Source organism: Athene noctua, chromosome 5 (assembly GCF_965140245.1).
Source record: "Athene noctua chromosome 5, bAthNoc1.hap1.1, whole genome shotgun sequence".
Classification (NCBI taxonomy): Eukaryota; Metazoa; Chordata; class Aves; order Strigiformes; family Strigidae; genus Athene; species Athene noctua.
In genome coordinates, this window is record NC_134041.1 from 4,662,799 (window position 1) to 4,688,934 (window position 26,136).

At 42.8% G+C, this 26,136-nt stretch overlaps 1 protein-coding gene and 1 long non-coding RNA gene across 6 annotated transcripts in view; both read right to left on the minus strand.

Annotated features, from left to right (window-relative positions):
• The window catches only part of FGGY (FGGY carbohydrate kinase domain containing), a 144,841-nt gene extending 134,248 nt beyond the window's left edge, over nucleotides 1-10,593 (minus strand). For all 3 annotated transcript variants that reach the window (XM_074906106.1, XM_074906107.1, XM_074906105.1), the window contains exons 1-2: nucleotides 10,139-10,593; nucleotides 6,520-6,616 (exon numbers count right to left, since the gene is read on the minus strand). In XM_074906106.1, the coding sequence (XP_074762207.1) occupies nucleotides 6,520-6,549 (30 nt within the window). In that variant the 5' untranslated portion in view covers nucleotides 6,550-6,616; nucleotides 10,139-10,593. The remainder of the gene's footprint in view (nucleotides 1-6,519; nucleotides 6,617-10,138) is intronic.
• Nucleotides 10,594-16,907: 6,314 nt separating this feature from the next.
• The window catches only part of LOC141960529 (uncharacterized), a 176,248-nt gene continuing 167,019 nt past the window's right edge, over nucleotides 16,908-26,136 (minus strand). The window contains exons 7-9 of one of the 3 annotated variants that reach the window (XR_012633664.1): nucleotides 25,996-26,080; nucleotides 25,355-25,494; nucleotides 16,908-16,984 (exon numbers count right to left, since the gene is read on the minus strand). This is a non-coding gene — a long non-coding RNA (uncharacterized LOC141960529). Of the gene's footprint in view, nucleotides 16,985-23,230; nucleotides 25,495-25,995; nucleotides 26,081-26,136 lie in introns of those variants that run through there. The other 2 variants (XR_012633663.1, XR_012633665.1) reach the window with 2 other exon arrangements.

Sequence of the window (26,136 nt, forward strand, 5' to 3'; positions counted from 1 at the left end):
CTCCAAGCACCATTCTGGATAATAGTGTAACAGCTGAATTAGGACAAAGTTTCATCTGCACTCAAAATAGCATAAGCCAATACCTTGGCTAAAGAAAACTACCCAGCTTCCCCTCATCCTACCCCTTAAATAGTTCATGGAAATGTGGTTAGTCTGTGGAAATCTGTTATCACAACTTGTCCCATGCGACCATTTTGTAGTGCCTGAATCTGCCACTTCATGCTTGGACTACCACTGCTGAGGGCTAGGCACCATTTTTTCTGTTCTTGGCTTGGAAGGCATTAGCATGAGGAAGCTCTGTCCATCACTAAAGCTCCTCTCAGCACAAACCAAAGCAATTATCAGGCTGCATTCTGCATGGGCTACGGCAGGGTCACTAGAGGAAGTTGCATAGATCATTAGCTTCTAACAATATCAGAAACTAGAAAAAAAAAAATAATCAAAGCTACAGAGCATATTGCGGTACTGAGGGAAACAGTAGCTGCCCTCTATCAGCACACTGATTCTACCCAGTAGATTAGGTGCCATACACACTAATCTTGTTAAGCAAGGTCATCTTGTTCAAGCGATGAGCAATCAGCTAAAAATAATGGTGTGCCATGAGTCTAACACCTAGGAATATTGGCAAGAAAGCTCACTTTATTTTCTTGGCCCTGGCTCTATGACCTGGTCAGACTAACAAAAGCTAATGCCTCTGTCACAGAGAGGACAATTCTCCCGGTATCAGTGATTAATACTGCATCTGTCAGCTGGGGATACTTACAGCACTCTGCATCTTCCTCTTAGCCCTTGGCTGTAAAAGCAGTTTTAAGACAATCTTTTCAACAGATGATGTTCACTTTTTAATTTTGCACTCCATCTCCTCAAAGCTTAAAAGGCTGGCTGCAGATGCTGCTAGCTACTTGCAAGAAATTTTACTATAGAGAAATTGCATAAGGCTGTTCCTGATACTATCTCACGAATTTCCCTGTTTTTCCCTATTTCGGCACTGCCTTTAGCTGCTGACTCATAAAAAGAGGAGAATAAACCACAAGCTGCAAACCAGAATTTTTTTTCAACACAGGCAAAGATTTCTTACTTGCGTTTCACAAAATACAAATAGCAAAAGGAGTATTTTACATCCTACCTCCTTCTCACACACACATAATATTACTCTAAATTTTTATTTCTCTTCCTTGTATGGTAGCCTTGATTTTAGCTCATTAATTGTTTTTGCTACTTAGAGAACAAGCTTAACAGATGTTAGAGAATTAAGCTCATAGTACCTCCTACTCAGCACTTTAAATTATGGCTTTGCATTGGATTCTTCCCACAAACATTTGAAACCTGGAACCCAATCAGCCCATGTAATGTTTACTTTCCTTTTTTTCCTTACTAAGCAACCAGGATGTGCATGTGCAACTGACTGCACAGGAATCAGTTTGTTTATATGCTCAAGCAGTACAGATCAGTCGACGCATATCCATCTATTTTATTTCTGTAAATCAGTGGACGTAAGAAAGAGTTAAGTGACAAGAGTTCAAAACCAAGAACCACAAACCTATTTTAACTGGTCTTTCTCAGAGTAAAGCTCACCCAGATTTACAAAGCAATACTTCAACATCTTATGAAAAAAGGCTAAAAGTAAATATTAATCCTTTTTTCACGCATAGCAAGCACTAAGTTACTGAGGCTGTTCAAAGTATAGCATCTCAGCAATAGGATCCCATCTCTTTGCAAAAACATAATTCGATGCCAAGGGTTTTTCTGGAATACCAATCACTTGGTATGTCACCTACTTGTCAACTGGATCCACTGTCATCTCTAGGTCACAAGTGTCACCAGTTAGGGACTCTGCCTAAAGGTGTTTCTTGAGAACCTAAGAACTCAGCAGTGAGGTCAGTGGAAAATATTTAGCCAAAGTACTTTATTAACAATTTAAAGCAGAATGTTGTCATTCAGTTTTGTTTACAGAAGATTCCTTTGGTACAAGAGGAAGCTTCAAAACAGAAATGAAGAAACTCTTTAATGGAGCTCAGAGGTCGAAGGCGGCCCCAGCATAAACTTCTTGCTTTGCAGTTTGGACACACGTGTTCATTGCCACGTGCAAGGAAAACTTTGTTGTGCGAATAAAGCTTTGGTTTGGATTTTGTATCTATTGGATTCTGAGCATACAGCTTATGCAGTCAATGCAGTCATGAGCAAAACAGCAAACTGGAAAAACGATTGGAAAAAAAAGTCCTAAAGGTCCAGTCAGACAGGTCAATTCCTCAAGCACAATATTCCTAACAAGACAACAAAATATTTGATGCATGAATGATGTATGTTTATGGACTTCCCCAGTTGTGGGTAGCGCTGGTGATAATACCTTCTATACCCCCAAAGCATCTAACTCAGGGAGCCTGGATTCTTGCAGCCAACAAAAAAGGCCTCCAAAACTTCAATAGTTTTGCCTGTCCATTGCAGAATTAGGGCCTCATATTTACAACTTATTATTTGAATTTGCAAACAGAAAGAGAGGGAGAGAAAAAAGAAAAAAAATTCAAAAAGACGTGTCCAGCTTGACCGTGTTAGTCCATGACTATGACTGTAACTGCTAAGACAGGACAAGAAGCCAAAATTCCCTCCAAGCACTAAAACAGCAATGGCCTCTTTCTTTGCAAATCACAGCAGGGACAGAATGGCTTTTCAAACAAGCATTTATGATCAAAGGGCTACAGCATATGATAAATATTTATATGGCCTATTAAATAATAGTCTGTATAAATATTATTCAAAATGTGCGTGCTGGAAACCACAGACTTCCCAGTTTATCCTTAAACAAATGTGCTAGTTTTCCCACATAGGCCATGAAAAAAAAAGAAGGGGTGAAACTGTCATTTGCAAAAGTATTTCTTTTTTTTTTTAAAAAAAAAAAGAAAATCCTTAACATTGTTTTCTTTAATTTAAAAGGCATGACTAAGTAACTGAATGACTGTTTCATTACAACTACCTACTAAGCTCAGTCTGTCCTACCTTACTTCACGGTTATCAAATTGCCAGGACGTCCCTTTCTGTTAAAGCTGAAGTGCAGGAAGGCTGCACACTCACATGCACGCAGGCCGAAGCTCAGCAGAAAGTATTTATCAGCAGCAAGTATAGATTTTGTGAAGGACTGGCATGTCTCTTTTAAACTTTGATCTTTGGAACGCTGCAGGCTGCCCAGACCCAGCAATCATGGATAAACAGTATGTTTTTAGTAGTGCAGCTGTGCTTTTCTATGGATTACCGAGAAAAACATTAACAGGCTCAAATTAGGCTTCATAATCTTAGCGTGAAAAGATCTAAATATGTTAAATAAAAGCTGCTTTTCGATTGTAGAAAGGAGATAAAACAAAAGAGGCATTTTTGACATGATATTGGAAATTCAGCTTTTTGATGGCTTTCTAGGGTTACAGTAAACTAACAAAAGTGGTGCTGGTAGAGTGGCAATCACTTCTTGAAGACAGTGAACTCCTTTTCCTCTTTCAGGATCTTTAATTCCTGTTTGGATGTGAAGAGACAAAGAAGGCACATGTCTGTGTGGGAGAGTGGGAGCAGATGGGGAATTCTAATGCTGCGTTGAAGGGCAGTACTAATATAGAATAATACCCTTAAATGCCCAAGGGACTATGCTATAACTATCAACAAGCATTTATTTTTCAGCTGCCCAACAGCAAACAAAACAAAAACAAGGAACAAAAGCACACCTCATCTCCCCTTTTCCCTTCCCAAAACAGAAACACGTACATGCAAGAGATCTCTGTCTTAGGAATGTGAGGACTCTGTTAACAATAACAAAACTGGAATAAATAAAAAACAAACTGGAGAAAGCATGCTTCTTCACTAAAAACCAAACACTTCTAGATTATTTTATCCATTCTCTGTTAAAATTCTGTGGAGTTTTCTTAATTCTTAGGATGAGGAAAAACAGTTTCAAATCGTGGAAGAGACCTCATTTTAGAAGTAGAATCAGACCCCAACTTCCAGTCCCATAATACCTAGGTCGTTCCACTGCAACTTTCCTAATTGCCCTCACCACATTGTAACATAACCTCAGTAAATCCCACCACAGGACTGAAAATATTCTACTACTTTCTAGTATCTCCTTTTCTCTCTATAAATAATTCACTATGTACTAATCTTCTGTAATGTCTCTCCATACCTTCCCCCCTCCCTCAGTGTCCAAGGCAAAGCCATTAATTCATCGCTGCCTTCTGCCCTTTAATTCTATCTTTTGTACTTTAAATACTTTTCAGGCCAAACTACTTCCACCTGCTCTGATATAAAGCAAGACACAGTTTATCTTGGTGTAACTAATTAGCAGAAAAATGAAAATGACTAAGCAAATTATTCTAAGAAATGGGATCCAAAATTTATTCATTTTCAGCTTCTACTGCCTACATAGATATCTCACTCACGAACAGCAGAAAGATGTCAGCATGACCAGTGTCAACAAATAACAAGCTCTGAAATGTACAACAGAATTGTTTTTCTCTATAATCTGCTCTAGAAGAGATTTGTACTAAAACAGAAAAATTATGCTCTCCTTGAACTCCCACTGGCAGATACAGCCCATAGGACAGTTGATCAAATAAGAGCAAGGGCACTCTGGACCCTGATTAAAGAGAAGAGTGTGGCTGCGCTGGGTCAGATGAAAGGTCTAATTAGTACAGTATCCTGCCACAAAGAGCAGAAGCAATAAGAAAAGCATATGCCTGCCCTTTTCATCCAGCGATACTTCCCCAAGGCACCTTCTTCCTCCTGCTATCTATAGTAGAGGCACTTCCTGAGTCAGAAATTTTATCTTTAGGATTAGCAGACCTTGAAGGCTTTTTCCTCTCTGAATTTGTTTGTGCTCTTTCGCAAACTACTGTAGTAATGAGTTATAAAGTTCTGCATAAACAATGCAAGAAAAAGTCCTTTCATTTGTTCTGAGCAGGCCACCTGCTAGTTTTGTTTGATGTGTCCGAGCTGCTGAGCTAGAGGAGACAGTAAGCAACTGCCCCATATTTACCTTCTCCACAAGTCACCATTATATCAAATTCTGAATCGTCCCCAGAAGGCTCACTGCAGCTATCTACAGACCACGGGTGATGAGCTGAACTGACAATCAACATGGTCAGGTGAGTGCTCTCTGACTGTTCATGGATGTGGCAGTACTAAGGGCCATAATACAGTGCAGTAGTAAGTACTGATAAGCAGCAAGTAATGATCCCAAGATCGCTTTGGGCAAGTAGAGATAGCGCTCAGAAATGCTCATAGTAGAAAAATAACGTGTTGCTGTCAACTGAGGGGTACTGCTTTGATGCACAGAGGTGGCTATGGAAGCCAGGGATTTCAAACTTCAGGCAGTTCCCGACGTGTATCTAAAGAGAGGAAACCAGGAGCGCCTCCCAACCATATGCTTGGGGAAGACTTAAAGCTACTGCTCACCCTGGTTTTCTTTGGAAGGAAGATCAAGGCACCCACAGAGTTGTTGCATGCCCTGATAGGCTCTGCACCGCAAGAGGCATGAGGCTATCGCCGCAGCATGCCGGGCAAAGCAGCCAGGCGGCCTGGCCTGTGAGGCCAAGGACAGACCAGCTCTCTCGCTCTAAGATTATCCACGTGACAGCAGCAAACTGGGCTGCCCCATTTGTTGTTCCCCAGCCTGTAACTACGCCGCGCAAAAGAAACAGGTTCAGCTCTCTCCGTTCCACTGCTCATCTAACACCAGGAACAGCAGGAAACAGCTGCAGAGAGGAGCTCTCAGGAAAAAGGAAGGCTGAGCACGGAGCCACAAGTACACACAAAATGAGATGGGGAGAGAAGACACACACACTACTGGGAAAACCCAACAGCTCCAAATCCCTCCTGGGCTCTCTTGGCCCTGCTTGGGCTGGGCCATCACTTCAAAAGCAGGGTCTGATCCTGCATCCATTAAAGTCAGTGGCAAAACTCCCAGACATACTAGTAGCTCAGGATTAAACTCTTGACACTTGCAAACATCACAGGTGCACTCACACGCCTGCAGGATTTGGAACGCTTGCCATAACCTACAATTTGTCAAACAGAGGAAATGTTGATCGGTTAATGCCAGGACACAATTCTCCCTCAGGAAAACCTACAGAATTAAGAGGGTATAGAGCAGAAGCCTTTCTTCTCCAGACCCTAAAAATGGCAATCAATACAATTCATGCACACCAATCTATTTAGATCTTTTCCCCCCTCTGTCACTGAAGCTGTATGTATCTCTAAAGGCTGTGCTAATGATCTGGCAGACAGACGTGTCCTAAATGACACTGCAGAATGCTTGAAGCTCTGAAAGAAGACACTATCTTGTTTACATTGACCGTGAGGGGAAAAAAACCACCATCAAATTATTACATAAATTCTAGCTGTAACAGCTTCATGACTAGTTGAAAGGAGGTAACAGGCTCCAAAATGACTGATGGATCCAAGTGGTTGGATCCACCAGCTTATTAACGTAATGCTGAGGAAGATCTTTCTTATTCCTGTGTCTCTGACACTTCAACCTACCCCACGCAGGACAGAAACAACAATCTCCATTCGTTGCCTGTGAAAGAAGGGCAGATTCCTGCACTGTGCCTTCTGCACTTTTTCATTCTCTTGTACACTATAATGGAAATGGAGAAACAAATAAAAACAACCAAAACAACAAAACACGCACACAAAAAAAGCAGCATACAGTAAACACGACCCTAGCACAATCATGTTAATTTACAAATTATCTGTTTGAATTATAAAATACATAGAATGCAATTCAAAAGGCACAATTCCAGCTCACGTAAGCACACACACACTAGCTTTAAATTGTGCTCCTGGAGCAAATCAGCCTCAGCACCGTGAGCTTCAGTGCAGGGTACACAGGCTTACCTGGAATCCTGGGTAAATAAAGCCATTATGCTCCTGTGGATACCAAATCAGCCAACTTAGGTTAATGCTGATACTCTAATCACATCTGTAGATTCCAGTGCTACATCAAGGTTGAATTTGGCACTAGCGGTGTGATTACGTATCAGCAGATCAGTATAAAAATAATTTGTTCTGAGTTCACAGTTTTATGAAATGACAAAACATCAAAAATTAGCATTCTGGCTGAAATCCACTGCATTTCCCATCAAGGCTTACACATTTAAGCAACATCTGAACCAACTGTCTATAATTACTCCTGGCAGATACTAGAACACTTAGGCCAGTAGTAGATGCAACAGTGAAATCAATTTTTAAAGACATGCTGTAAATCACTTCTTTCAAGATGCTCAGCCCAGAAGCAAACATGTGTCCATAAGCCGAATCCACAATTTACACTGTTTGTTCACTCTTGCATAATAGGAGCATGGGAAGAATGACAGCCCTATGTAATTGGTCATTTTAAAATTAAACATTTATTTGGGCTGCAATTCCAAAAACACTAGCCCTGAAGTTCCTGTCACAGCTACTTAAGAGGAAGCGAGGTTGCACATTAGCTTAGGTTGAAAAAAACACCAATTCTGCACAAAACTCAGATATCTAGATAGATCACACGTGTGTAACACGTCTACATCCCCTTCTTTTTTACAGTGAAAGAAGAATCACATCTGTTCATCTGCACACAGTGAGTTCTCTTCCTTCTCCCTACATACACAGCTGGGGGGTTTTCATTTGGTTGGTTTGTTTTTATCACAGCAGGATCATTAATAAAGCAGATTTTATCAGTCTCATAATTTCAAACTCCCACAAAGACAAGCCTGAAAGAGTATCAGGCCAACACCTCTCTAAGTTCCCTTCGATGCCTTTTGCAAAACAGCTCAGAAGTCAAAAGCTTGCAAGCTTGTTTGCCCCAAATAGCTGAAGGTCACCAATTTTCAAACTTTATTTTATGAACAGTCTGAGTACTTTCCCTTTCACATGTGAAAATGCAGAGGGGAAACTGAAGGCAGCTCAAGACACCAACCAGAAGGTATTAACAAGAGCCAAAAAAACAAACAATGTGATCAGAGATTTCCCTTTGAAAACGAAGCTCAGAGACACCTCTCTACCACGGCCACGCCGCTACTGTTGATTATGCACACCAGGCTCTTTGGTATTCCAGTGGCAGGTACTAGGGAAAAATTTCAACGCAAGTCATTACAAAAGCCCAAGATACAAAACAGGAACACGCAGGAGAGCTATTCTGATCCTCTCCTGTAAATCTACCAGTTCTCAGGAAACAGATCAACCTTTTACAGAATCAAAAGCACGTTTAAAGGAAGAACGGCTTATGGAAATAGAGAAGGCAGACTTACTAAGGAAGTACAAGATACAGAATGGGTAAGAGCCCTTCTTTGGGAAGAGGACTTTTCAAAAGAACCAGCAGTTTCAAATGGTAACTTAGCTGTAGGACTGTTTGAAACACAGGACACGGTAACAGAAGTAGTAAGAATACACATAAAAACTTCCCAGCATAGTACCAGTTTATTTAGTCTCTCCTGACACTGTAAGTTTATTTCTGCCCTGATTCTTACAGCTGGGAACAGCTGTACCTACAAGAACCCAATTCCCCCCCGTCTTCCTCTTTCATCTCTTATCCCAGGCACTCTTCCCAGGGAGAAGGAAAAAAAAAAAAAAAGAGCTTTTTTTTTTTCCCCCAAACCATATGCCAGTACATATTCCTGAAGGGGGCCATTAACATTTAAAGACACTTTAAAATTTCAGTATGTTTTTGTACTATATTTAAGTACATTTAGAAAAAAGCTAATTTGAGTAAATTAAGCAAATGGCCTTCCAGGATGAGGGAATACATGAGGATGAAAAACGAGGAGACCACCTTCACAGTAACATGACTGTTTATTACTTTCTAAGAACCTCAGAGATGAGAGAGCTCTCTCCTCTCCTTCCCTGACATTTATTTCTTAAGTGTTCTCCAGAGAAGAGGCACTGATGCTAAATTTATTAAACTAGCTAACAAGTCCCAGGCACCTCAGTAGAGAAAGAATCTGCAAGGTCACCAGTTCCTAACTGGTGCAGAGCACGTCACCAGCGAGGAACACAAGTTACGGGGAGGTCTGGAGCCAAGCACAAGTAAACTCCACCAGGTTATTGGGGTGGGCTCCACGCCAACCCACAAGCTTTATGGGAACGCAGGAGCAACTGCCATGCGAAGGAGATGGTGCCGCAAAGGTGCGAGAAAGCGGAGCTGCAAGAAGAGGAAGGAGGCAGCGGTGGAAGCGAGCGGCGAGGACACACCAGCGCCAGAGATGCAAGACGGAAAATACCAACTTGAGTAAGGGCAAGAAATACATTTGAGGAAATCTCCCAAGGATCTGCAGGATTAAGCAAGTGTGTGAATGATGTACGTGTCCCACCTGCCTATGCCAGGTCACCTGAGCGCTGCCGTTTAAAGCTCGGGGAAAGGCAGGAGGGAACGTGGTAACTCCTACACCCTCGTCCACTGGAGGAATCGCTGGGAGGAAGCGATGTGCCTACCCCAGCCCTGCAAAATGTCAAGTGTCTGCCCAGGCGCTGCGCACCCCCCGCGCAGCCTGGGGCCTGTCAGCGCAGAGGGGCTGTGAAAAAGGGCAGACCCCTTCTCGTTAAGTGTAGGCGTTATATATAGGCTGTGCTGTTGAGAAACACAGTAAAAGCAAACTTTGGGAAGTCAGGCTGGGAGACTAGAATGTAAATCCTATAATGCCCCACCAGCTACACCAAAACCAGGCTCTGAAACTGATCCGGAGCAATTTAATCGCACAGTCAACATACGCCCTGAAGAAGCAGCGAGAGGGGTTCCCCTGGGAAAAACCCGGAGGGCGTGGGGGGGGGGGGTGTCACACCGCAGGTCTTTGAATTAAAAACAAAACAAAACACACCACCGCAAACGCGACAGCGTTTCTCAACCAGCAGCACCTCCCGAACGGGGAAGGAGTTTTCTTCAATGTCACCGCGTTCTCCTTTCAGCGCGGAGCTCCGGAGCGGGGGCTGGGCCGGGCTGGGCGCCCGCCTGGGCCTAGCAAAGCCGGGCCGCCCCGGCCAGCGCGCTCCCCTCAGAGGCGGCTCCCGCCTCGCCTGCCTGAGGTGCGGGGGGTAGGGGGGGAGCCCGCCCGGCCGCGGCTTTCAGTCGCCACCGGGCCTTGGCGAGCGTCAAAAAATACAAAAAAAAAAAAAAAAAATCACTTACTTGTCCAAACTGAAACACTAGATTAGCTGCGCAGGGAGCGGGCTACACAAACCGCGCTTTTCCTGACAGGGCAATTTCCCGCCCGCCGGCCGCTGCCGGGAACCCGCCGCGCTCCGCACCCCCCGCGCTTGCGCCGCCGTCCCCGCGGCGGGGCGGGGAAGGGGGGGAGCCGCCGGGCCTCCCCCCGCGCCCCGCTCGCCTTTGAAGGCCGCGCCGGCCGGTGCCGCCATCTGGTTTAGGTTTGGGGGCCGGTGTGCGGAGCTGGCCCGAGCGCTGCCACGGGGCTCTGCGGTGTGTTAGGCAGAGCTGTCAAGCTGCGCTGCCCTGGAAAGCCGAGCGTGCACTGTGCCCTGTCAGGAATTCAACCCATACGAGCGGGTTTTGCCTCGGAAAGGGAATCGTATTTCTCCTTTATTTAAAAGCGAATAAAAGAGGGGGGGAAAAAAAAAAAACCACCAACCAAAAAACTAACAACAAACCCAAGAGGGGGGTTTGGCTCTTTTTCTTAAAGGCGTTGTTGCTAAATCGTGTTTCTCAGCCGCAGCTCTGTTGCCCTACAAAGACTGCAGAAATACTGGGGGTTGGAGAAGCCTTTAGCATTGAAGTGGTGCAAGAAGACACATCGAGAGCCAGGGCAAGAATAAACAGAGGGAAACAAGCAGAAGGGCATGTCCAGACTGAGGACGTACCCCGCTTTGACCCGTAAATACAGAATCACTTCTTAAATAAACAAAACAGGACTGCGAGCCACAAGTTTGATTTTCTGCATGGGGTTCTTCTGTTGGGGAGTTTTACCTGAGAAGTTGGGAAATTTCCTGATGTGAGGAATAAACCCTGAGTTTATTTAAAGTTTGCTTAAAATGGAGGACAGGGCAGTTGGATCCCCTCAAAAGCATCTCTTAGAAACAGAGATGGGCCAGCCATGGCAGGCCCAGACCCCACCACATCCCTCATGACCCACGTAGGGAGGAGCAGATAGAAAACCTCACATTCCCATGATGTCCAAACACTGCTGAAGAGGCCCCAGGGAGCCAGCAGGGATTTTTCCCGTTATCCCCCAAATACTCTACAGCAGGAAATCTTGTATCAAAAAGCTCTCTTGCAACATCTCCAGAGTTCTCCCGCTTTGGCCCAAGCAGAAATACTGCAGGAACAACCTTGCTCAGGGAAAGATGAGTGTTGTCTCGTGGTTAGAGCACAGGGTTCGTGGTCAGGAGCTGTGGGTTTTCATTCCAGCTTTGCCACTGAATCATTTTGAGAGCTTCGCTGGTCACTTTGTATTAGAACCAGTTAGTAATTTTCCGTTGGGATGATTTTCTGATGGAAAACACTACTTCTACAAAACTGAAATCTTCTGGGTGAAAATCAACTTTCTGTTGGGAATACCGTGCGTCTAGGTGAGGTAGGAAAGGCAACACAAACTGAAGCATTTGGAGTTTGCTTGCATTAGTCCAAATGCTTTGCTTTGGATAGACAGATTTAAAAAAAAAAAAATACCACCTTCCTGACTGTAATTCCAAGTCAGCTCATTGCAGGGTGGGAGTGTGTGCTCTCATGCTCTGCTTTGCTCCCCGGGAGGTCGGCACCTCCCATAGCGGGAGGCAAATTTCTCTCTTCTGCGACGTGTACATCCCAATCTGAGTCAGAGCGGCCCAGGCACACGGCACCTGGCCCCTGGGAACAAATCCTGGCGTAAGGCTACTGCTCTGACCAAGGAACTGCACCGCGGAGAGAAAGTGTAGAGTTCAGAGACACAAACAAGCTGTTTCACCTTAGTTCAGTGATCCCAAACAAAATACTGTCACTGCAGATATACCAAAATGTTTTGTTCCACTGAAATGCTGTAAAATGAAGCCTGGACAAATGGGCCTGAGTGTGCTTTCACTATCTCTGACAATCAAATCCTATAAAACCTTCCATACACGTGCTGAGCTCCGGATTATAGTTCCTGTTCTTCACCCTCCCAACTATGTCCCTTCTTCACTGTTTTGTTTCAGAATCCAATTCCTCTGTTCATTAAAAACAAATTTAACTATTTATGTCTTCCAAATATTCATAGATTGCTGACTCTTTAAGTTGTTCTCCTCCCACAGTGTATTGGTAGACACCATTTAAATCTCTCAACTTCTGTTTTGCCAAGTTAAACATTAACCATTTATATTTTCTTTCATAACAGCAAGTTTTGGATTATCTAATAAGCTTTCTCTGCACTTGTTTCAGTCAGAATTAATATTTTCTGAACATGAATGATCACAGCCCAACATAATGCGTAATGTTCAAAAAGATGTCTCGCTAGTGACTTGTACAGTGGCAATAATAATAATAATAATAATAATAATAATAAATCCCTGTGCAGCCTTTTAGTTACAGACAGGGATCAATTTTGCCTTTTTTGTACCTATATCACATTAGTACCTTGACTTATTCAGGTCTTTTTGCTCCAAAAAAATGCAAAAGAAATTAAATGTCTGTAAGTACAGACAAATGCATTACTTTTCCTTAATATAATTTTCCATTTCATTATACTTCTCTAGCACTCACATGGTTTCTTTCCAAGGGGGTGACAAATGAAGATATTTCGAGAACAGTTACAAGACCTTTAGCCTCCAAAATCAGAGTCCTGAAAATGCTTTTTTTTTTTTAAATGAAAGAATCAAAGTTTAGATTATCACATATTTCCAAGACCACATGAGGCTTAATTCATTACGCCTTTGAAATATTCTGAAAGCTGAGGGTTAAGAGGTGTTATATTAGTGCAGAATAATGATGATTAATTTGTGTTTCATCTCAAATGCAGGAAGAATAGATATGTGTGCAGTGGATCCTCTATAATTTCAAAATCTTTCTATAAACTTCAAAATATCTTGTAGACGTGTGTAGCTTAAATGCAAAACGAGGCCACTTTTTTTCCTGTTTAGAATGTGGCTGTTGTAGTTTTGTTTCAGATATTACTGCTTCAAATAACCTTCCTCTTCTTCCAAGATTCTGGACAGATTCGCTTAAAATTTACCCTTCTGCCTTTTCATTACAGAGTAACTAATGAAAATTCCATTTTAAATGTGCTTTCTGTGAGACAGGAACATTCTTTTTTTTCATTTTTAACAAAAGCCCGTATTTCAAACTCTAGGGATACAGCTTCAGGTAGCGTAAATCAGCATTGCTCTAAGATGGCCCGCAGTCCTCTCAACCAGCTCTGCAGAAAAATTTAGTGGTTTTAGATGACAGTTGGCATCTTTGAAATATTCTTTTTTGCAGAACTAGACTAGATGTGACACTTGCTGGAGAAGAAATCGTGCATAAATCTGTCTAAAAAGACTCAGTTAATCATATTACTTCACTAGCAGTGGTAACCTTTGGAGGCCAAAGTCCAGACAGGTTGAGAAATGGAACATGAGTACATAAAGGTGACAATTCCATTAACTGCAATCAAAGAGAGAGGTGAATGGTGAGATAAAGACAAATGACTTATTCTATAAAGAAAAGAAAATATGTGTGTGAAGGGGAAAGAGACAGAATGAACGTTTTCCAGCCTTGTCAAGGAAATAAAGCTCCAGTCCTGCTCCATTGAGACCAACACAAAAATGTCTCTCGGCCTCCCTGGATGCAAGCTCTGGCCCAGCATCTCAGCTTGCTGTTGAATGTTAGAGGGAACCATCATTTCAGGAGCATACGTGTACACAGGTGAGACGCCCCAGCAGAAAACTATATGCACAAAATCTTCCTGAATTCCCCACCGTAGCCGTGCTGGAAATGTAAATACTGGGCCTAGCTTGGCAGTCAACAGAGCATTTTGGAAAAAAAAAAAAGAAAAAGTAGGTGGAAAAACTGTTGTCATTTCTGAATCCATGGATTCAGGATTCTCAAATATACCAGACAAGATCTTCCAGTCCAGCGGGGTACACTTCAGCCCCAGAGGCTGAACAGGAACAGCTTTGGGACTTTCTTTTGGGCCCCAAATCAGAAAGCATGAGCACATATTGATAACTGAAACTACCACCACAGGGGAAAAACAAGTTCTTACGCAGGTTCAGTTCCCAGCTTCAGCACAGATAAAAGAGAGGTTGCTGGGCATGTTCTCAGCCTTCAGTGAGGCCAAGGACAGCAGAAGTAGCATCGCTAAGACAACTTCACATCACCTAAGTTTTTTCAGAGGAGGTGGAAGCTCAGAGACCAGCCACGCTGGCTGCTGAGCTGCTTTGCAACACTGGATCCAATCTATTAGCTCTCAAATCTTTCTAAATTTAAGATAAAGAGGAAATTAAAAATGTAAAATCTATTTACATATACAATCTCCTTCTCTTTTGCAATTTTCCCACTTACATGTGGGGTTTTCAAGAATTTCTATGCAGAAAACTTCATCTAAAACCAAACCATCTACCAAACCAAATCAAGCCGATAAGCAAATTGCTTTACTTACAGAAGCAGAGATGGATCTTTGAGCATTCAAAGATTCCGCTTACTTAGGTGCAGATTAACATAACAATTGAAGGGAAGAAAAGATTTATAAAGGGTCATGTAACATGTGCTTCCTTAGGCAGTTAATACCAGCACCTGCGGGTGGTTTTTAATCTCATTTTTAAGAAGCAGTGTAAAGCTGGTGTAGGAAATAGAAGCTGGGGAATACTCTGGATGAAATGCTTACTGAGTCATTAGACTAGGACTGTTCATTCAAACAGGGGAATAGGGAAGTAAAAACCAACTGAATACTATGCAGTGACAAAAGGGATTTTTGAGTGTACAATAGGAAAACAATTACATTTCTTTTGGGGGACTTTTTCTGTTTTTAACAGACAATATATTAAGTTATTCTTAGGTACTAGCGCAGCCAAAAAGGGAAATCCCTGTTTTACATGGCTGTAAATATAGCTAGAAAAAAAAATCAGATTTGATCAATTTGTGGCCCATTTCTTTACATTTTGGATAACTCACCTTGTAATACAAATGTCAGAAACCGATACAAACACACATGCAATATTTCAGGCTCCACCAACATTCCAGTGTCTTGCCCAGGGCCTGTTCCTGCCTGCCCTCTTGGCTGGATACCAACATCCTTTATTCTCAGGGGAGTCAGCCTTCCAAAAAACCACTTGGCACTAGAGTCAGGACTGCTCTGTTTTCCTAACGTTCGTGGCAGGCAGGATGTTTTCTGACTCTGGTACCCAACAGTTGAGCATTCCAGACAGCACAGGGATTCTTCTTGCAAAACTGCACTGCCAATGCCATAAGAGTAAGCGAAGTTCTGTGACACCGTGTGATCCTGGTGGGAAAAAGAGGATGATTTTGTTGCCATACAGTGATACACAAAAGGAAAATGTGCATGACTTCTGCCACCTTTATAAACTCTCCTTCTGTGGTGTGAATGCTGAAAACATTCTGGCTTAAAGTCATGTTTTCATCAACTGGTTCCCCTCTGGGAAGGCTGCCAGTTCTCCACAGATTAGGTTAAGGAGAAGACACCCCCACGCCCAAATGCTTGGCCAGAAAAGAAGCCCACTGCTGCAGTGTAGTGGAGGGGGTGCTCAACAGGCTTCACACATGTTGTTGCTGTACCCACCCGTGTTGCCAGCATGCAAAAATGTAAGGGGATATGCAAAAGTCACCCCTGTGACCTCTGCATGTCCCTTTACACTCCTTAAATATTAGAAGGACGACTTTATCATTAGCATTTATATTCAAGAGATCACTGATGTCAGGGCCAGCTACAACACTGCAGCCTTTGCCCTGTGGAACAGAAACTACACAGGTGAGGGCAGGCAGGTTACAACTCACAGACAGGACTGGACTCCTCACGGACCACGAGCTGACACACTGCCCTGCTCTCTCTGCGAGGCACATTTGCCACAGACGTCTTCCATCGAAGCTCTGTGCCAAAATCCAGATGTGCAAAATCGTGAAATCACAATCTGTTGAGCTGGAAATGAATTTCACAAGCCAGGCTGTGAAAATCTGTTGAGCTCCTTAAATTTCACAATACCTTACATCTCATGAAATATAACTAACAGAGGTTAAATATTTTTATGCAACGTCCTTCCAAGACTTTTTCCATAGAATATGACCAGCTTACGTGAAGTAGTTTGGTGCAGTGGTGATATGTCATACAGTGATTCCAGAACGCAGTCAGCGTGGAGAAGGGTTGAAGAGGACTCAGCTGCACTTCAAGCAGCATGTCCTGTTGACATGGCTGGGACTTCATACAAAAGTCAGATCCAGTTTTGCCCTTTGAATTCAGAAACTAGTCGTGAACACAGTGATGGGAGGCAAAGCCCCATCAGCATCTGTTAATTCGTAAAAAATATCATTGTCTGTCCTTCAAGCGTAAGATTGTTAACTAGAATCTGGACTTCCCAGATTATAAACAACATGCCGCCTTTCTCCTGAACTCATTGCACAATGTATAAATGATGTTCTAAAGACAGCGCTGTAATCTTTTAAAATCTTATATTCCACAGGGGCTTATTCAAGTACTTAAAAAGAAGTCTGTAGGATCATTTAGCCACCTGCAAATCATACACAAATAAACCAAGCAGCACCAGAACCAGGAATAAAAATCACCATATATGTAGCTAGTTCCCTATAGCAGTTAGATTTTCATGCTCTGTGTACAACCCAAGACAAATTGTCTGCTTATAATTAAAATATGATACTGTTTCCAGAAGTCTTGCCTCTAGGGAGATAATTTTATACCATAGGGCAGATTCAGCCCTGGGTAGTATTTCTGATTTTCATGGAATTACACCATTAAAGAATTTTGTCCAACATCTTACCCACACTGATGCAATTCAACTTTTAAGGGACAGTTCTGGGGTTTCCTCCTAACTCAGGCCAAGTTTCTGGAACAAGGGAACTCTGTAAAAGAAACCGTTGGAGGGATGTTTTAGTCTGGCATTTAGGAATATTCACATATTAGAAAACGTCACAGGATTTAATTTGTACATCTTGCACGTTAGAATTTCTGTCTTTATTTTCTTTCCTTACAGATACGTGGCCAGTAGGTGGTCACAGCAAAACAGGATAAAATCCAAAGAAATGTAATGAAACAATTACAGACAGCTGTGGGTAGAAATACATTTGTGGATCCAGTTAATTCTGCTTCATCTTTGTTATATAAATCTATTTTACAAATTTTATATATTGCCTGAGCTTGTAATATGTGATTAACAGAACGTCTGCACCACTCGGGACTCTGGGGAAAAATATAAGATATTAATTCTCCAACATTTTAGGTAACTTTAAATATTTTGGGCATGATTGATCTCACATAGTGCTTTGGATTTATGCTTTGCGTGGCGGATGGAAATCAGAATATACACATTGATGCTCTCACTGATGTTGAAAACTTCTGACTTTTGTGCAGAACCCGAGAAGAAGAGCTATAACACTTCCCTCCTCCTGGAGATAACCTGGTCTTTCCTAAAATCATGCAGCTTCATAGGTCATGGCCCAGAAAACAGGAGTTTCCCCAGCTCCTCCTGCCAGTGCTACATGTACTAGGCACCGTGGCGGGGGACGGGTTGCAAACGGTGGAAATGTCATGCTGTCAGAGGTCTGGGGGAGATTATTCCACCCTCTCTGCAGTTGTTTGAGCTGCCCAGACAGCACAAAGCAGATGCACAGGTTCTTGAGGCTTCCTGGGAAAACCAGCACTGTTTCAAAATCATATCAGAACTACGGAAAGATGAATCAGGTTTGGGTCAAGAGGGAAGAAGGATGCAGTAGCTTTTGACTGCAGTCAACTGGTAAATGATGAACCCAACGTTGAGCGGTCTTGCGAGTCAGAATAGTCAGTGCATCGCATCAAAAACTCCTTTAGACCATTGCCACAATATTAGAAAGAACATGGAAAAAGACAGAGCAATCAAAGGTACATTTTAAATCTCCTATTTGCAGTCTTACACTGACAATCGTAAAGCCTAAGCAAATGCTATCAATAAATTAAAACATATCTAGAAATACTGCACAAAAATTAAAAAACCCTTTGGCACAGTAGACAGCTGCAGTTCGGAGTTTCTTCCAGTGTTAAGCAGAAGCAGCACAATAAAAATCTTCTAAGCATTCTTTAAAATCACATTCTTGTTGCTAATGTTTGGATTTTACAGGTTGTCTTTCTAAAGCAATGATAAAACCATCACACCTTTAATAAACTCTTTGAATCATTGACCAGTCTGAAAAACTGAAAGTGGAATAAAAAGCAAGACACAACAAAAATCAGAAATACTGTACATTTTTGCCATTTCTGTCAGCTACAGCTAGGAAATCTTGTTATAAAGCAAGAAAAAAAGTTGAGGAAGGAAATAAATGGGAACTGCACTCTTATTTTAGGCTATTTTATGTCCGATTGTGTCAAAGGTAGGAGGGGTGTGAGACTGGGTATGTAACTCCACCCTCTCCAAGGACTGCCGGGATCGTTGTTTACGGGCATGATCCAACATGAGAACAGTTTCCTTACCTACGGTATGTTGTAATCACGGAAATATCCTGGGATGTTCTAACTGACACCTTGTCCCCGTCATCCCGATATACACTGAAAAGTCATCATCTTGGGAGATACAGGACAGGAAAATTAGCGTGGCAGATAATTATCTCATGGGCTGCAAACATCTCCCTCAATAGAATCCTGGCCACCAAGGGCCAGCGGGTAGGGTGATGGGGTCTGGGGGGAGGCCAGGGGGTTCCAGCACCTCTGTACGTACCCTGTTCTGCTGCCTTCAAAGGGAATGATGCTTTAACTATCTCCACTTATTGATCTGTATACTCTACTGCTGTAACTCAAATTTCTCCCCAAAAAAATCTTAAAGTAAGCTCTAAAGAATTGGGAGGAGGAAGAAGCAGCTTTTATTGAATGAAGCCAGTTTTCCAGAATAAAACCTCATCCTTTTTAACCAGCTATTACAGTTAATCTGATTGGCTAGTGCCGTGCTTCAAGTTTACTCAGGTTTTTTTTCTCTTATTTTATAACTGGCAGCTCAGAGTTTCATCTAAAGCTATTTTGGATGCTTCTTCTGCTTTAAAAAAATGCCCATCCAAGAACTATTTACTCAGCACCAAGCTTTAGAAAGCTTTTTTATCACCTTGATACGGGAGGAAAAAATTTGTTGGGAGTTACATTGTTTTAATAGGTTAATGAAAGAAATCTCAGACGGAGCTGTGGATGTGACTGTTTATCATCATTTGAGAGAATATATGTTCTAAGCTCAGTGGTACTTGTGTCACTGAGTTTCTCATGTTGTTGAAAACTGACACCAGTACCATGATCTGAATAACTTAACATTTTGACCCAAGAGTAATACCCCTCTTTGAAAGAAAGACCTCCAGAATTAAGACTTCAGCTGCTCCATCTTGAGCTACAGAATTATTTTTCCAAGCTGCTGCCTGTGTTGGACTTCAAACCAAAACTGAATGACTGTGGAGGAAGCCTCATGTACAGCAGATAAATATATGGAGGCTTTGGGGATTTTGGAACATCAAACCCTTCAGAGTACAAAGTAGGTGCAATTTGGTTTTGCAAGCACTTCCCACCAGAAGGCTGATTTATCATAAAGGAATACATTGCTCTCAGACGAGCTCACAGGCTGGTCGTGTTCTTGCTCTATTAATTTATTCTCAACCAGAATAAAATGAGTGTTACCTGTGGTGAGGGTTGTCTTTGTTGTTGTTCTCCTCTATATACTTGTATTAAAGGGAACCAACTCAGAGGTTGAGAGCAAGGCTAAGGATTTTGGTGGTATTTTTGGCTTTTTAATCATTACCTTTTCAAGGCAGTCAGTGTTTTAGCAGTGGCCTGTAATGTTATCTTCATTTCTAACCTGTTGCCATGTTTGTTCCATAGAACTTAGCACAGAGCTTATGACCACGGAGGCTGACGGACAGCAACTCCTCCCCGCTCAGCTTCCAGCAATACATCCTGGCTGTTTGTAGCTTGTTTAGCATGCAAAAACCCACACTGGTACTCTGGGTTGAGTAACCGTGTTCTTATTACACCCACTCAATGTCCTTAATATTGGGTAACAGGAAACCAGGGGATGAAACGAGCTATTACTTTTGGTTTCTAAGGTCCTGAGTCTGTTCTTAGGGGGCTATCTGCTCTTTGACAACACTTCCCATATTGTGTTTCAGCCAGGAAGATGGATGTACCTTAGTTAAAGTGAGTCATTCACTGAACCTAGGCCAAACTTTGAAGCAAATCCGGGCCAGTTTACCGCCTCAGGAGGAAACCTGTTTTTTTGCATGAATTAAATGTGAAAATAAGCAGAGCCTGACTGACATCTCTGAATTCCAACTGTAAGGGTAAAACCCAGCGGGCATGAGCCTCAGGCATGACAAAAATGAGGAGGGGAAAACGAGGCTTCCTGTCTCCCCTCCAAGAGCCAGAGAGACACGTTACTCAGAACTTAGGGTAAACTGTTAATTATTTACACACTAATTAAGTAATGTTTATAGAATGTCTTACATATGTAAATTGCTGTAAATATGCTTACATTCTTCCTGCAGTCTCCAATTAAATGAACTTTCATTTTAGAGCAAAACAATTCCCTACCAACTTGTTACACCAGTTCTTCAGCCAGGCAGCATTTCAGCTAATGGTTCCAGCTGAAACTGCACTATTGTATTTCTCGACTCAAATTTCTGTGCTGGTTTGTAGTTGTTTCAATTCCATCACAGATCACATTCTGTTTAATGATAATTTGATTTTGCATTGCAAGACCCAGATGTACATTAGGAGGTCGCAACCTTTCCATTTATCTCTTAAAGTAACTATTTTTTCCCCAAGTTCCATCAGGTTAAAACAGTTAGCAATTTTTCTCCTTGAAGTGTCCCTTCAGCTTGGCCAAGATATATAATAGATCAGTGTAGCTACAAATGCATTACAACATTAGTCATCAATTAGTTTTAAACCATCACTGCAATATATCATTTATCTAGCTTGCTGTAGCACTATTGTGAACATTTAATTTTTTTAAGGCATCTTGCTTTTTTAACCTGACGGCTACATCCCCCTTTTGTCTCCTACACGGACATCTCCTTAAGGAACAATAAAAATTAGATTTGTTTGACCTGCACTCAGGGTTCGTTTAAGCGAGATGGATTTTAATTGCTCTGCCTAGTCTACCAGACAGCTTTTATGTAATATTCCAGACATTTACGCACTGTCTTTTCCCTTGCTGTAAGCAGGTGTGTGTGCCCACAAATGCCTGTAAAGCAGCTCTTACAATTCATTTCACATCTCTGGCAATCCTCTGGGAAATTGCTTACTTTGAGACATCACTGGCATCAAATTAAGGGCTCCAGTCATTGCCACTTCTTTCCTCCTAATCCCATTTTCTTTTGTCTTTAAGATTCAACTTTTTGCATGGCTAATTCTAAAAGGACTTTGCTGAGGACTGTGTTCCTTGTGCTTGTGCTGTCACCATACAACGCAGACGACTCACCTCTGCATGTCCCAATGGTGAGGACGCGTACAGAGCCTTACCTGTCTGCCAAAATCCACACTGTCCTTCCACCATTTGCACTCCATTTGACTTCTTAGATTTACAATTTGAAAAGGTTTGGACCATAAGACAACAAAGACTGAGAGAAGCACGTCTACTCCACAGACGTTCAGTATCTTGAAGTATCTCTAACTTCAATTAGTAAGTCACGCGAGCAAGTTATCACAGCCTTGACTCAGAGCCTGAACACCCTGACTTCTCTGCCAGCTTGGAGTAGAGGCAAAATGAGCTCACGTTTGCCCACGATGAACCTTATTTGCTCCAGCTGCTCCAGCAGGGAGAGGAGAACCTCACGCGGAGGCTTCTCTCCCTGCTGACTCTCCTCTTTCATGGGTGATACAATCTGAAGATGAGGTCCTCTATTTTTCCTGTTCTTCCCATTCCTAAAAAGGAAGATTTGGCTGTCCTGTGAGTTACCAAATCAGCACACAAAAATGGGCCTCCTAAGCAGTTATTTGTGCCTGCAGCTGGTTCTGGTCTAGTCTCTGTTGGACACACACATGTACTTAATTCCCATTTGTGCTGGATGCCTATTAAAAGAACAAATCTGCAAGTGAGGAGGGTCTTTTCTACCATGTCAATGGAAGTGAAATACGTAAATCTCCTGCATGCTGAGGGTGAATGTATGCTTAAAATGCTTGGGAGAACAGCTGTGAAAAAGAATAAGCAGTTTGTATTCTGCTGCAAAGTGTCACTGATCCAACACGCTAAGCTGATCCTCATGTAGTCCATTGTGCTTGCTCCGTTATACTGCCTACTGCTTCCATGTGTGGGGAATTCAAAATGCACAGCATTTAGGGCAGCACAGAAAAAGGGACAAACCTGGCTTCTTCCACTGCAGCGTAACCAGCAGCAAGGGGCCACTGGATTGGAAAGAACAATTCCAGTTAGGGGCCCTGTCAGCAAGTGGAGGTGGAGACCATGGCGAGCCACGGAGGGAGCTGAGGAGAAGCAGGGGGAACTGCCTGTCTTTCCCAGTCTGGGAGGCCATAAGAGGGATTGGAATAATCTTCCTTGGTGCCACTGTTTTTCTCCCCTTTTATCTGCCACCAGTGAATCCCAGTCATTCAGGAGACATCCTGGAGTGAGACTGGTATATGATAGGTGAATCACAAACAAATAATATTAAGGGTTCTGTAAGAGACTGTGGAAGGAAGTCCCATTTCCTTTCCTTAAAACCTAACAGATTTGCACACTTGGCCAAAGCCCACTGTTCATCTTCAAAGTGCAAAGCACAACTGCACAGCTCAAAGCATTTGTCTTCCCCCTGCCCGGTCTGAGCTGGCACCCGAGCTCCACGATAAGCTGCACAAATGGTTTCCCTCTGGACAAGAGAGAGAAGCAGCAGAACACGTTAGGCATTAGTTACAGCATCCGTGGAAGAAATTCAGATGCTACACTGAGAAAAGCCTCAGAAGACTTCTCCATGATACAGACACTATGAATACAGCAGCGATAACAGGAAAGAGATGGGTAGTCCAATGCATGCACTATGGATATGGACACATAATTTTTAATTTCATATTCCCTTTTTTTTTTTCCTAGGGCTTGTATATCCATCAATAACCACACTTCCCCGACAGAAGCACTGAAAATTAGAACCCATTTATTTAGCACCAAACAAAATCAGAAATATGAGCGGGCTTCAACACTAGAATACACATTTCCAAACCTCTGAGGACCAGAGGCAACAGAGCTGGAACATTCACTAGCTGCATGTGCACTGAGGAGTCACATTTGTTCAAGAAAAGTCACATTACTTATATTAATTGGAAGTGTCCAGCTCATCCTGAGTCCACTTAAGCCTTGGCAAACTTCTACCTCCAAGGCATAGCAAAAGTATTAATATAGATATTCCTTTATATTATCCCATTTACATAACGACTCCCACCTTTGCAACCTAATACTTATTCTTTGGAACACAGAGAACTGTTGACTCATATCTGGACTGGGATGCCAAAACCTCCTAAATTTAGAGATGTTTGGAACAAGAGAGTTTGGTTCAGGCCCATCCACAACAGCAAATTAAACACAAGTCATCATCTGCGCGAGCGACATTTTCAGCATGTCCAGAGCCTGGCATGAGCTGACGTTCCTTCTCCCAGTCAGATTTACAGAGTTTGTGCATTGAAAAGTATTGAGCTAAACCACGGTCCAAGGGCCAAGTGCATAAATTAGACCTGTCCCCTCCCTTCAGTAAATTACATATATACACGCTGTAGGTTGGCCAACGATGCTTTTGGCAACTTGAACAAGTCTGTGTGAGTGCGTGTTAACAGAAGGGGAGTTGCTGTCATACTCATGCATTTGCATTTTCTTTTCGAAGACTTTGGTGCAAGGAATATGTTGCACATCGTTTTTTCCCTCCATTCACATCAGATACTAGATTAAACAGGCAGAAAAAAAAAAAATCTAATATTAAAAGTGTTGGCACATATTGCACTTTCTCAGCAGAAATTGTGTCGCTCGTACATCGGTTTGGTTTAAATGACGCAGGTCAATTTAAGGTCAGCAAGAAGTGCCAGGTTAGCATCCTCAGAGACTGAGGTCCTCTCCTCATTCACGGAACGAGTCCAGATCAAGAAATGTCAATTAAAGCTTCATGCCCGATGCTTCTCTCTTACAAGACAGTTATATTTCCTCAGGCCAACCAAGCGCTCACCTGTTCCTTCAGGCCTCTGCTTATACGGCAAAACAGACTGACCAGCTGGCATGATGATAAGGGGACTGACACTATCAAACTGCTTCTCTAAACACTGTCAAGATTTTTATGAGCTGCATATTTGCAGTAGTCCATGTACCTGTGAAGTAACTGAATCACTGTCTTCCATGTGTCAAAATGATGCCATTTCTGGGCTGTTCCATCTTCCTCCCACAGATCTACTGCATTTGAGGTAGAATGCATGGCCTAAAAACCCAAATACACGTTGCAGTCCTGACTGGCTCTTGGTGACTTCTAAAAAAGTAATACAGTGAATGCCACTAGGAAACCCACCAGTATTACCCCAAAGGGATGCAGTTTGCACTCTGGGCTTCAGCCTTTTAAACTGGATTATCTGTGCAAAGTTTTTCTCCATGACCTGAGGAACCAGCAGAATTATTTTTAGTTGAAGATGGAAAGCCTCACATAATCAGATGACGTGAGAACTAGGGCTTTCTGAAAAATGGAAAACACGGAACGATTTTGGATTAAATCACAAAAGAACTAAATATTGTGCATATATCTTCCCTTGAATTTCCAGCAAATTCATCCTCTTGCCAGGCATCTCACTCAGCCCAAGCTCTCCTCTTGCAAAATTCCTTGGTATTTCATCTTCCAGGCTGCCTGATATCTCTGCTCCCCTTCAACTTCTTTCCAGGAGGTCTTTCCACAGATCCATCTCATTCCAGCACTGTGGCGTTCCTGTGTCCCTTTGAGCAACTGAGGATGTGCTACTTTGCACAATATGTTCAGGTTCTTCCTACCATGTCTTCAGCCCTTCCCAGGGTGGCCGGTGCAGGGTGAAGGAGATGAACAGCAGAAGCAGTTGCAGGAGTGTCTGGACAGAGGATCGGAGCTTAGTTCCTTCCCTTAAATCCCCTGTGTTCATCTCTTAGCAAGCAGAATTGTTGTTCCATAAATGAGATCCCAAAATTATTTAATTCCAGAAATGAAAGTTGCAGGAAGTGTTTCTCTCCTTCCAGTTCTTTCTAAAATTATATCCGGGAAAACAAATTGTTAGGGGCTGACCTTGGGACTTGGCAGAGTCTGATGAAGGGCAGTGGTGAGGAAATCCTGTGTGTGTCTCCCAGAACATTCTGTCCTCTCCTTTTAGCACTGCACGTTCAGCCCTGGTTTGGAAGTGACCATGGGATGGGAGGTGGATTTACCTGAAGAGGGAAAGAAAGTGATGACAAGTGAAGTGAGCTGCCAGTTCCCTGTTAGCCTGTGGCAGGAGATGGTGCACCGCTCGGTGACCCCTCTCTCCGTACCTCTGGAGCCCCCAGCCCCGCTACTCTCTGCTGTGCTGGCCCTTCCAGCAGCTGGCAGCGCCTTAGGGGTGAGTCTGCTGCCCTGGGGCTGACGGGAGACCAGTCCCAGAGCACCAGCGCTGCTCACAGCAGCTCCCTCCTGGGCTTTGCCCTCCTCTCTCCTCCTGGGCCTCATCTACAGGCAGAGATCTGCTGCTTCACAGTCCCTTCCCCCCTCTGCAATTAGGACTACACTTCATTAACAGCCCCCAAAACACAAGCCTGAATGCAATTCCCAGACACATGGCTCTGGAGACTCTTTCCAATGTGCACCACGTTTTAAAAGAAATGCTTTCTCTTATGCCACTCCCTCCTATTCCCAATAACAGAACAGCCTGGTAGCAAGGACAGCAAACTCACGGTGGGAAATAGAACAGGAGAGAAGTATTTACTGTTCACAGTAATCTCCTTTGCTGTGATGTAGCAGAAATGTAGGTGGCATGGCCTGAATATAAAAAAAAAATGTCTTTTGAGCATACTGCAGAAACTGCTGCTTTCTGT